This window comes from Teleopsis dalmanni, chromosome 1 (genome assembly GCF_002237135.1).
Source record: "Teleopsis dalmanni isolate 2A chromosome 1, ASM223713v2, whole genome shotgun sequence".
Lineage (NCBI taxonomy): Eukaryota > Metazoa > Arthropoda > Insecta > Diptera > Diopsidae > Teleopsis > Teleopsis dalmanni.
Window position 1 is genome coordinate 997,839 of NC_051846.1, and position 13,234 is coordinate 1,011,072.

At 33.5% G+C, this 13,234-nt stretch overlaps 1 protein-coding gene across 1 annotated transcript; it reads right to left on the reverse strand.

The window, feature by feature from the left end:
* Positions 1–835: 835 nt before the first annotated feature.
* LOC119672082 lies at positions 836–1,614 on the reverse strand. Its single transcript, XM_038083041.1, has 2 exons — positions 1,171–1,614; positions 836–1,105 (listed from the first exon to the last, which is right to left on the reverse strand). Exons 1-2 carry the CDS (start codon positions 1,579–1,581, stop codon positions 908–910), a joined length of 609 nt encoding a protein of 202 aa, XP_037938969.1. The 5' UTR covers positions 1,582–1,614; the 3' UTR covers positions 836–907.
* Positions 1,615–13,234: the final 11,620 nt, after the last annotated feature.

Sequence of the window (13,234 nt, forward strand, 5' to 3'; positions counted from 1 at the left end):
TTCACATATCGAGTGGTACCGATGATGGCTGCTGGTTGTGCTATTCCTCCGCAATTCTGTGTTAATATCTGGCATGAAAATAACTGCAAGGCACATGCAAATAAATGCTTTACATCCGTTTGTCATTACTGATGTACATTTGTTTGTGTGTACATATATTGTGTGCATATATTGAACGTTACCATTTTAGACTAGCATACGTAACTATTGCTATGAAAATAATCAAAGAGTGCGACATCACACAAATGGATATTTGAATTGATGGATTGACACTTTGTGCTTCATATGTCACACACAGTGGCTGAATATAATACTGCGCTACTGCATAAGTGCATCGCAGTCTTTGGTGCAGTATCTGTTGGAGCTCTCATAATTTGCAGCTACCACTTCAAAAGACATCCTTCCACAAGTGCTGCGGTGAGGTGCGGTCTAAATAAATACCATGAAGTACATGTACAGGTATTTCGTGTACCTATTTGGACTTTATTAAGTAGCCACATTGTGCCAGTTGATGTTGGAAATGTATTTGTGGTTATTGCTGCAGTTGTTTAAAGTGCCTCTAAGGACTGCAATTACATCAGACAAGTATTTAGTTGAATAATATACATCAACGACAATTCTCTATTAATTTCAACTAACAGTCAATTAAATAGTTTCATAATTTTAATTCCAGTAGAATATCAATTCAGATTAATTTTCAATTTTGAATTATTTTTTCTACCTATTACGAATACTTATCTATCAAGCAAAAATTAAAAATATTGTCAATATCATAAGCACCATATCATAAAAGGCACTCATTAGCTATGGTTTAGAAATAAAAGTTCAGGTCTTATAAAATTTTTGTACAAACAGTGACTTTATTAGGAATACATGAAGTGTTGTGGAAAGCACATAGGGGCGGATTTCATGCACAACAGCTGAGTGGCTGTTTTTTGTTTGTGAATACTCGCATAATGAAAATTGCGCCATCTCTAGGAACAGGCATTTGACACAAGAAGTGTGTAAAGTCTTCGCTTATACTAAACAGCTCCTTAACCAATTTAAGAAATTTTTTACTAGCATCTTCAGTTTCATTCTGATCCCAGTAATCCTTTAGATATGGCTAAAATAAATAAAATCATTTTAAATGCTTCAACTGTGTATATGATCTTTATTGTATATACATACCAGCATTTGTATGTGACTCTGTAATAATGCTTCTCTCGGTAAATTTTTGTTAAATGGAGGACTTTTAAATACATCGCCAGTGCAATTTGAAAAATATTCCAAGAATAGATTTCTTACGATCTTCTCCCATGGTTCCGCAATTACGTTCCGAAGTTTTATCATCCATTCGGTTGCAATAGTTTTCTCACGAAATCCGAATGTGTCAACATTATATTGCAGTTTGACAATAGCCTTATGAAATTCTCGATCAAGATCTTGTTCATTACTAGTGCTTAGATATCCCGGTGGGAATTTCTTAGCCATTTGAATGGATTTCTCATCAGTTATTCCCGGGGGTATATCTGAATTTGCATTTCCAGAACCACTGCCGGCAGCGGCGCCAGCGCCCCCAGTGCTTTCATCGCCCTCCATTGTACTGAAAATATGTTAAATCATAATCACATAAAAATTTTTGTAAGAATTTACAAAAAAAAAAATTTGTTATGTATGAAAGTGTGAATGTCAAAATCAAAGCTTACTTTGCTACGAAAAAACTAATTTCTAAAACACATTTTATAAAGAGGTTTTTATTTACGAATAATTAAATACAAGAATTATTTCCAAGACCACTGATGATGGGTATTTGGCAATACTCGAAACAGTTGCATGGTCAGCCAAAAATTCAATTAATTAAAATAATATAAAAAAATAAAATTTTTGTTGTTGTAGTTTACTACTGTTCGAAAAAAACCTCTTTATAAAATATAACAAGTTAGCTATTAAAAATAATAGTCACTTTCGTCTGGAAAATTTGACGTTAAATTACAACTTATATTCACGAAAAGACATTTCTTTAAAAATGTTATTTAAATGTAATTCACTTTTTTAAATACTCTATTTTAGTTTCAATGGAATAGCACACATTCTAAATATAATGTTAGTATTTTTAGTATGGATCCTTCACCATTATATACATGCGCAATCGATGAACCATGTAGTGAAACCTTACTTCTTACCCAAGCTTGGGATACAAAAAAATGGCACATCGAACACAGTCATAGGGTATCCCTAATTCATGCTTACACATGCGGATCGCCGCTTCTCTACATAAGTCCGATAAACTCCAAAACAAAATCGACACTCTTTTGATACATATGACAAACGAGGACCTATATCAAAATTGTTATAATTACATCAAATATCGGGGTCTTGTCAGATAAGTATGATGCGATCGATTTTTTCACAGAGTTTAGGCATTATTATTAGGCATCAAGTTCTACACATCTTCCATTCTCGAAAATTCCTCATAATCTTTAAATAGTATGCTGCAATGCTTTTCTTCTTTTAACGATTCTTAATAGTTTCTCATAATATGAATTGTTTGCTTGATTAATCGCCGTTGAGCATTACCCGTGAGTAAAGCAGTTGTTAAAGAAGGAACTGATGTGAAAATAATTGTTTACATATGTCATTTAACTAAATTTTTAGTAATATTGACAGAGAAAGAAATATTAAGATAGCAATGGAAGTCGTAATTTCTGATATAATACGAAGCTTTTACTGTAAGTGGCAAGATTTGGTTTTGAAAGTGCTAAATTACTGTTTAACTTAAGCACTGCAATAACATGGAATAAAAACTCGAACTACTACAAAAAACCAACAAGAACACATTCGTAATGCATCGACAACATCACCAGGCATCCCAAATTTATGCTCCTGAATACGGATCGGCCTGAATACGGATTGGATGCATCAAATAAATTATAAATTCATAAATAAATTCAATAAATTCATAGATTATTCAGATCATGTAAGATGAGTACGCTTCTTAGTTGATCATATTTGTTGAAAAATGTTCATGGATTTTTGGGATTATAGCAAATAAATACGCTGTTCGGTTGATTACATTCTTTTAATAATTTGATGTGATTTTTAGCACAGCATTTTTTGGATTTCCTTATATAACAGAAGAAGAGTTTGTTTTATATTAACATTGCCTGCCGATGAGAAAATATATTTTATTCAGCTTTAAGTAAGTTTCCTAGCATTTCTTCGTTAGATGCGTCTTCCAACGTAGTTTTGCATAAAGTGTTAATGTTTATTCTACCATAATTGGGTCGAAAGAGATTAGTTTAAGAGCATAATACTACGTGCATTCATAACTTTTTTCTGATTTAGCTAAAAAACGATGCCAGCGATCTTTATAACCTAGAATCTGAAGTCTGGGCCCAAAAGACATGACAAAATGATTTTGCTACATAACAATGTGCCATTTCATACAGCAAAACCAGTGAAATGCACCTTCAAATCATTTGGATAGGACATCCTTCAATTACCTCTTTGCGTCAATGGACCATGCGCTTGCAGAGTGTCACTTCAGCAATTTCGAGACGAAGTTGGAAAATGGCTCGAACAATGGTTTGCCGTAAAAGACAAGCAGTTTTTCTGGTATTTCTGGAAAACCCCATGTATTACATATTTTGTTTACCAAAAAAAAAAAAATAATAGAAAAAGCCAATACATCGCTAAGAGGATGTCACAATCATCCCAGGTAAGGTCTTACTATTTGTAAATATGACAAACCTTTTTTACCCTTTCTTTATACATTTCTCATGTTAAAACAAAATAATTATACCTCCAGAAATAAGTCTATTTTTGTTCATGGACGCAAATAGGTTTCCTGACGTCATTGTAATTAACATTTTAATTTCAACCCAAAATTATTTTCTTTTAAATCCTTTGTTTTTCTCTTGACTAAAACTTGACAACTAATAAATCACTTTACACCGTGTTTCAGACACCAGCAAAATTTACTGCAACACGTATTTACCATAACTTAATAAAGTGTCTTCAACATGACGAAATATCAAACAGAAATGTGTCAAAGTGCCGGAAACACCACAGGCTATACATAAGCGCGTCTCTCACCACAATTCTTCGCGCTATACAAAATTGTATTTGCTATACACGGCGATGTCATCACGCTGTTAAACAGTGTCTGTCTGTCTGTCTGTCGATTTGTTTGCATTATACATAGCGAAACGAGCGCAACGAGGTAGGTGGACATCAAAATCACCGCCATTTAAAGAGATGAACAATTCTCATTTAACCTCGCCCATACATGAACATTGTTTTTGAAAACATCACAATAACAAACAATAAATGTAAATATTGAATGCTACATACCTACCTTTCAAAACATAGTCGTAGATACGAAAAAAACTCGGTTCGAACAAGGCAAGACTAAAAATAGTAAACCTTCCGTTTGTTACACGTAGTACTGGCCTCCAGCATATGCGATTGAATTGCTGCGGACAAGCAAAACATGGTCGTTTAATTGAAACAAAGCTAACTGAACACACTCTGCCCCACGCACATTCACAAGCACTTGCCTACAATGTAGCATATACGTAAATATTTATGTTATAATGTTATGATGTTAACATATCACAATGGCGTAATGTAATTATTTGCAAAGAAATTCACTGTTACTGAGCCGCCTCCATGTTTTGTTTGCGGAGCGCATTTCACAGTCTCCTCTCTGTTAACAAAATGATTTTAATAAAGTCACTCATACGCCAAGTGTCACTTTGTTGGCAAATGTCAGCCTGCCTATGCGTTCACGTTCAGGGGGCCTATGCGTTCAATGTGAAATATGAAAAAATATATCCTTAGTAAAATTATTTATTATTCAGCTTATTTAAAGTGTTGACTTTCGTAAATATTAAATGATATTCTACCTTATTTTGTTTGTTTGCACTGTGTTTGGTATTTATGGTGTTTATGTCGCCCGCTGTTCTGCTTTCATTATATTCATCACTATACCTTTTTGCCTTTTGCCGTTTGCTGTTTGCCTTTTTCACCTGCCCGTACGTAAGCTCAGCCTTCTTAAGTGCTGCCAAGTAAGCAAATAGTTGAGCTAACCTCACATATCGTTAAGTGTTTTAAGTGTGTTTGCGTGATGCAAACAATTAAGGTCCTTTTGTGTTAATGTAAACGAACAATTTTGTAAATATTTTGATTTGGTCGTGAGGGAAGTGAATCACTTTATAACTTGTGGTCGCTAAAATCTCTTTATTAAGCGTTTGGGTATTTCTAATTTTCTTGTTTAGTAATGACCTAAGTTTCTGGTTTTCTAAGTTAATGAAAAAATCTCTAATAAAATTTATATACTGTGATAAGCGTAACTGAAACTTAATTATTACTGGAAATAACTTTATACCTCTCAAAAATTTATAAAATATGTATTTAGAGGGTTTTCAAATAGCGAAGAAAGAAAGGACAAACACAAAAATTTATTTAATTTCTTGAAAATTTGGCTGAGTTTCGAGTATTGCCAAGTACTTATCATCAGTGATTTTAGGAATTAGTCGAATTTCTTAATTAGTTTAGGCTTAGAACCCGTGCCTGTCAAATTAGAAGCGTGTTCATCCACAAGTAGCCAAGGCTGTACAAACTTTCAGTGCTTTAGTTCCAAATTTTTTCTCACTTTTTTATTTAATTAGTGACATTAACCAAAGCACTTGTCGTGCCTTCTAAATTTTAAAATTATCTTCTTTGTTATTATAACAAAGCGTAGCTTTTTCGGTAACACTAATAAAAACTATAAAATGTTATATTTCTCTAATGAAATCAGCTTTTAAAAATCAAGTCTGCACCGAATATATACTCTTAAAATGCTCTAAATTCAAATGGTTTTCGTTTTAGTGGACGATGAACATTTGCTACTTTTTATTTATACAAATTTTGTTGTTGTTAAGAATTTAAAAAAATAGCTTAAAGTAATTTGGGATAACTTAAACATATGTATATATAATATATATACACATACATATATGTCTTTCATTTTGATGTTTATAATTTTTTCATTATACATTTCTATTACGGATGATTATACAGAAAATATGTGGGAATGAGTGAAGTAAGAAGAAAATGAGGTTGGCAAAAGGATGTATTACTGGATTACGAGTAATAATACTGACAAAAATTTACATTTGAGTTTTTAATTCAAATGCAAAATTAATGCATTGTAATCAATATCTCTTAACTTAATATGGTTAAAATATACATCAAACATTTTAGTTTAATTAATTTAATTATTTTTTACAAGTAGAAGCATTTGAAAATGCTTACTAATCTTGTAAGTTTTTTTATTTTATAAATATATTGTTTGAAATATTATATTAATTTTATAATAAAACCATTTTTTTAGTACAATGACGAAATATGAACATTTTGTTGTGACTAATATTGTTATAACAGGTATGTTAGTTCCATTTCGATTTATATTAATATTAGGAATATTGATAAATATTGACGATTCTAATGACTAATTTTGTTATAAAAAGTATATTAGTACCTTCCGGTCTATATTAATATTAAAAGAATTGATAAATATTATTTAACAACGTAGTCTACTTGAAGAGTAATACAATACCCTCTTATGGAATGATTCGTCTTATAGTATGACTTATAGTATGTCTCAATTTTTCAATGACTTTTTTATAGGACCCAAATATTATTCCCTAAAGTGTTTTTGAAATTTCACGAGTAAGCGATCTGACGAATCTGGTGATTGTAATAGGAATTTGTACATTGACCACATGTCAAGGTAGCGAACAACTTGTAACACGGTGTATATCTTGGTTGAGAATGAGTTTTTTATTTTGCGCATTCCTCTTTCAAGCGGACCTGGTGGGCCATGTACTAATCGTTATTGATGCTCTGACATTTTTCAAGGCAGTTGATGACCCCATAATCTTGCCAACTGTCTTTTGTCGCTTTGGGTGTGATTCGCTGGCTGTTGTTCTGTGAAATGAAATGGTGGATCCAAGTTGTGTCCATTATTACCGTCGCACAGTGTGACAATACAAAAATTAGGTCAAAATTCGATATTTTCGGAACCAGTAGAGATATTGATATGAAATTTTCCTAAAAGAAAGTTTTTCAAATGATCTTTCTTTTAAATTTAATTTAAAAGAATTGCCCAAACATGGGCATTTAGTGATGCCGCAGGACTACTCAAAAACTGTGATAGGCAGAAAGCTGAATTTTGTTGTCCAAAAAACCTACATTATAATCTATATTCCAAACATTTTTAAAAATTTTAATATAAAATTGTTTATTATCGTTAAAAAGTTTTTACTCTTATTAGACTATATATATATATATATACATATATATATTATTATATAATCCCCTCTCGGGGATTGTGGCCTTGTCGTGGCGAGGGGGCTTAGTAGGGTGCAATGATCCTGAGAGCGATGCCGGCGGTAGCGTAGCTACTGGTAGGGCCTCCCTTGCCGGTAAGGTCAAAGAGGAGCATCTGAAGCTAAGAGCAATCCACAACGGTTCGCGACCCGGATGGTCTTTTTCCTCCATGACGTCCCGGGATGTAGGCAAGATACAGCATCTTCAATCTTCGCTAAGAAGCCCAACGTTTTCTCGGACTCTCGAGTCTGAAGGTCTGACTGGTGGCCTTAACTGGCAGCCCCAGTACCAGTATAGGATGCATGGGCTAATCACTCGTTCATCTGAATCTACACGATTACTGAAACCGAAACAAATAATTATAACCAACGGCTCCCTTTGATGACGACTATTGGAATGAAAATACGGAAACGATTCGGAACCTGGAATATAAGAACTCTAGCAGAAACATCAAAACTTGCTCAACTTGAACGTGAATTTGTACGTTTCAATCTTTTATTCATCGGGCTAAGCGAAGTAAGATGGAATGGCTGCGGCGAATACAAAACATCCTCCGGCGCTACACTCATATACTCTGGAAAGGCCACAGGCGAAAAAAGAGAAAGTGGAGTAGGCTTTCTATTATCCAAAGAAGCTAAACAAGCGCTCATAGAATGGCAACCACATGGCGACCGAATAATTCTGGCAAAATTTAAAACTCGAGCCAGAACCCTCACATGCATACAGTGTTACGCGCCTACTGAAGTCACCGACCCACAAATCAAGGAAAATTTTTATGACTCCCTATACTCTGTTTTAAATAAATGCCCTAGAGGTGAAATAAAGCTCGTCATGGGAGATTTCAACGCACAAATCGGGCCAGATAACAATGGAAGAAAGCAAGTGATGGGTAAACATGCTCTCGGCACAATGAACGATAATGGGGAGCGTTTCTATGAATTATGTAACACCATGGGCCTCACCATAGGAGGTAGTCTCTTCCCGCACAAACATTTGCATAAAGTCACTTGGGTTTCCCCAGATAATGCAACAGAAAATCAAATCGACCACATTGCCATCAGCAAAATGTGGAGACATTCATTATGTGATGTCAGAAATAAAAGAAGTGCAGACATGACTTCTGACCACCATCTACTAATCGGTGAAATACAACTCAAATTAAATGCGGTCTTTAGAAAGCCACAATTCAAAAGGAAACGGTTCGACCTCGCCAAACTCGACAACCCTACTGTTCAAAATAACTATCAATCTCTTTTATCGGCCCAAATCCCTAATCCCTTGCCACTAGAAGAAGAAATCTTTGAAGCCGAAACTTATTGGGAACAAGCAAAATGTGCCTTCACTGAAGCAGCACAACAAAGTGTCGGTATTCCTCAACGTCAAAATAATCCGTGGATCACCGAACATACGTGGAATCTTATAAAAGCGCGCAAAGGAGAAAAAGAAAAGGTTAACAGGGCAAGAACGCGCCAAACAAAGCAGCAGGCACAAGCCAACTACAGTATTGCCAACCGCAAAGTTAAACGCAGCGCTAGAGCCGATAAGCGCAGATGGCTCGACAATTTAGCAACAGAAGCTCAAAAAGCAAGCGAATCACATAGGCTCAAAGACCTACACAACATCACTAAAGCTATGGTGGGACGTAAACACAGGATTGCAAAGCCAATAAAAAATACCAGAGGCGAACTAGTACACTCTACCGAAGATCAGCTAAAAGTTTGGGAAGATCACTACAGAAATCTCCTAGCGGGAAACAACACCTATCCTCAGCAGGAACTATGTAGTAGACACCACGAACATGTTGCTCGCAACGATATAAACACAGATGTACCTAACATCAGTGAAATTGAGGCAGCAATAACTCAGCTTAAAGCAGGTAAGTCCGCTGGTCCGGACAATATTGCTCCCGAACTGCTCAAAGCAGACAAAATTTCAGCTGCTCAAATTATTCAACCAATTGTCAACAACTTCTGGTCCCAAGAGTCATTACCGCCTAATCTTAAAGACGGCATCATTATTAATATACCAAAGAAAGGTAACCTGATGGAATGCTCCAACTGGAGAGGCATAACTTTACTAAATGTAGCTTATAAAGTTATTGCTCAAATCTTACATAAACGTTTAACTTCGGCCGCTGAGCCTACACTACGAGCCGAGCAAGCAGGATTTAGGCATAATCGATCATGTGCCGACCACATAAACAGCCTTCGAATAATAGTCGAACAGTCTAGCGAATGGCGATCTCCCCTATACTTGCTGTTTATCGACTTTAAACGTGCATTCGATACACTTCTCCATACCACCATCTGGTATGCATTAGAGTGTAAAGGTATACCGAGTAAATTAATAAATTTAGTAAAAGGCTTGTACTCTGACGCGCACTGCTCAGTACTTCACGAAGGGCGTCTCAGCGGGCAAATCCAAATTAAGTCTGGCGTCCGACAAGGTTACATTCTTTCACCTATACTATTTAATATAGTCTTAGATGTGGTTATGTCGGAAGCTATGAGCACAAATCATGGCATATCATTCGGCCTTCATAACAAACTTACTGACCTCGATTACGCTGATGACATCTGTTTACTAACGCATAACTTTTCCCAGATGCAAATATCGTTAAACAACATCGCAAAGCGTGCATTGGCAGCTGGTCTGTCAATCAATATCAACAAAACCAAGTCTATGCGTCTCAATTCAAACTGCTTAACGAAGTTTCAACTAGATGGCTCCTACATCGAAGATGTACAAAGTTTCTGCTATCTGGGAAGCTACATTTCGAACAACGGCGGCAGTCGGCAAGACATACAGTACAGGCTATCGAAAGCGAAGCAAGCGTTTGGAACCCTTAACAAAATCTGGCGTTCATCCAACATCACACAACGCACTAAGATACACCTGTACAATGCAAACGTAAAATCAACTTTACTATATGGTAGTGAGAGTTGGAACCTAACGGCAAGAGACGCACAACAGCTACAAGCCTTTGCCAATCGTTGTCTACGACGCATCCTTCATGTATTCTGGCCAGCAACCATAACCAATAATGAGCTCTGGTTTAGAACGAATCAGCCTCTTATAACTGATGAAATAATGATGCGTAAATACAAATGGCTTGGCCACACGTTAAGAAAACCCGCTGATGATATCGCAAGAAATGTCTTAGATTTCAACCCTCAAGGCAGTAGAAGACCAGGGCGTCCGCGCAACACTTGGAAACGACAAACTGAAGCCGAATTAAGAAATGCTGGAAAGAGCTGGAGTGAAACAAAACGTCTTGCATTAGATAGAGTTCAATGGAAACTATTTGTTACGGCCCTCTGTTCCACCTAGGAATAAAAGGATTAAATAAAAATAAATATATTATTATCATTTTTGACTTTTTTTAAAGCTTCGAATATTGTTATTGATTATGTGTACAAAATTTTCAATTTTAATTATCAATAAAATTTTAAAAGTGAAATTGCACAAAAAGTTAGCTATTTTTTCACGGCCATTTTCACTTTTATCTGCAATACCCAAAAAAGATATCGAAGGATTTTCAAACAAATTTTCCTACTTATAGCCAAATAGTAAATCTTTACATAAAAAAAAGAATTGACTTGCGCACTGCTTTAAAGTACTTGATGTCAGTCCGATTCACAGTCTTCGACTGCTACACATCTCTAAATGAGATATCGACGCCGGTCAATATTTCTCTAATCTGCGTTTCCGATCATAAGAATATTTTCTGCAATTGCAAAGCAGACGAGCAAGCCAGACGGGTTGCTCCAGGAAACCACTCGGAACACATAAACAATCTACGCATGTCGTTGTCATTCAAATTGGTATGAGTTCTTCCTGTGCTGAACTTTTTAGTAAAAAAAGAGAAAACTCTACGATATGCCGGCATCTGTATGCAATTTAACCACACATAGAAGAAAATCGAATTCTATCATAGAGATGCCCCATAGATATATCAGTCTTGTAGTAGGTTTACTTACAGGTCACTGTATTTTAAGTAACCATGCGAGAAGACTAAATTTCCATCTCAATTATACCACCCGAAGTTGTGGAAAGGACGATATCTTCCATCTGCTTTGTTTCTGTCCAGCAATTACGGGGCCCCGCCGTACCACTTTACGGCAAGATCTCCCGTTAAATAGCATTATAAGCTTTGTCAAAGGTTTTAGATGGTTTTAACCCCTGGGTTCTTAGTAACACGGTAACACTTATCCGGTAGGGGTAAGTCGATCCCCCTGGGATCGCCGGTATAACCTAAGCTAAAATAATAATGAAACAATAAAATACAAAATATAATAAAATACTATTTTTATATATAATATATATATAGTATAAAATATAATAAAATACTATTTTTATATATAATACATATATAATATAAAATGTAATAAAATACTATTTTTAATATTTTTTTATTAACTTTATTATGCAAGTTTCTTAAAGTTTACATGAATTTTTGTTAAACTATTTTACTCTGCGTATGCTTCGTTCTGGTTTTATGTATTTTCTATAGTACAATAGGTTGTATCATTCTAAATATATGATTTTTTTTTGTTGGTAGAACTGTGATTAAATTAAATAATAAAGCATTTACAAACAATTATTCAAGAACATTTACATTGAAACTTCCATTCATTATGAGCAATACTTAGAAGGATTGATTTATATTCGTTAAAGCACACATAATACTGAATCGGTTCAACTTAAACTAATTTGTTAACTTTTAAAACTTATGTCTTAAAAGTCATTATTTGATCTTTATAAAACTGAAAACGTAAACTATTTATAAAAATTTTATACTTAGTATACTTTTGATTGCTCAATAAAAAACTTTAATTTCATTATTAAATTAGTTTTTTTTTTTTTGTTTTTGCTAATATATTTATGTTAATATCTTTTCTTATAACACCTATAATAGTTCATATAACTTTAGGCTATACATACGCTTTTATGTTTATGTTTATGTTCGTTTTATTTTATATGCAAGCAACAAATGAAATGTAATTCATAATTATATTTAATAAAGCTTACACGTAATTAATTTTAATTATTATAATTTTGATAATTAGTAAATTTATTTATTAAATAAATTTGATTTATTTACATTTACGATTTAATATTATTTTCATTCATTTTTATGCTCTGTTTAATTTTTAGTTGTTTTTAAATAATACCGCAATTATCATTAATCAAACTTTCACTTATATTTACAATAAATAATTTGCTTTAGATTTGCATTAATATTTAATTAGTTGCTTCAATTTATTTACACTCTCGTTTTAGTGATTTTTTTATTTATGTTTATATGCCAAAAAAAAAAAATTATAACTCATATACATGAAAGGATTTAAAATCAAATATCAAAATTGTAAATTAATGATTTTGGTTGACAATTATACAAACATCAAATTATCACTGACGTGTATTTTAGTTTTATACTTTAAAGCATATACAACATATTTCAAAAAAAGATAAATAAAATAAATGAATTTTTTTTTTTTTTGTGGAAAGTACATAAATATTTACTGCAAAAATAAATAATAAAAAGTTGGCTGTATGATGACAATATATTTATTTTTTTAGTTTCATTAATTTTAATGACTAAAATCGAAAAGCTGTATGCACTGCAATAAAATAAAGATTATATTAATGAAAAACTGTAAAAAGATATTTTTTCATTAATTTAAAAACTTTTATGAAGTTAATTTTTTTTTCTGAATTTTATTGTTTACATTTATTCATTTACATATGCGTATGCAAATATAGATATAGTGTATATTTTTTAACTATTTTGGCAACTGATATTACATTACATACATTCTCATTATTCGTACATTGTTTTTATATATTTTAATTATTATTTCAAAATTTATTA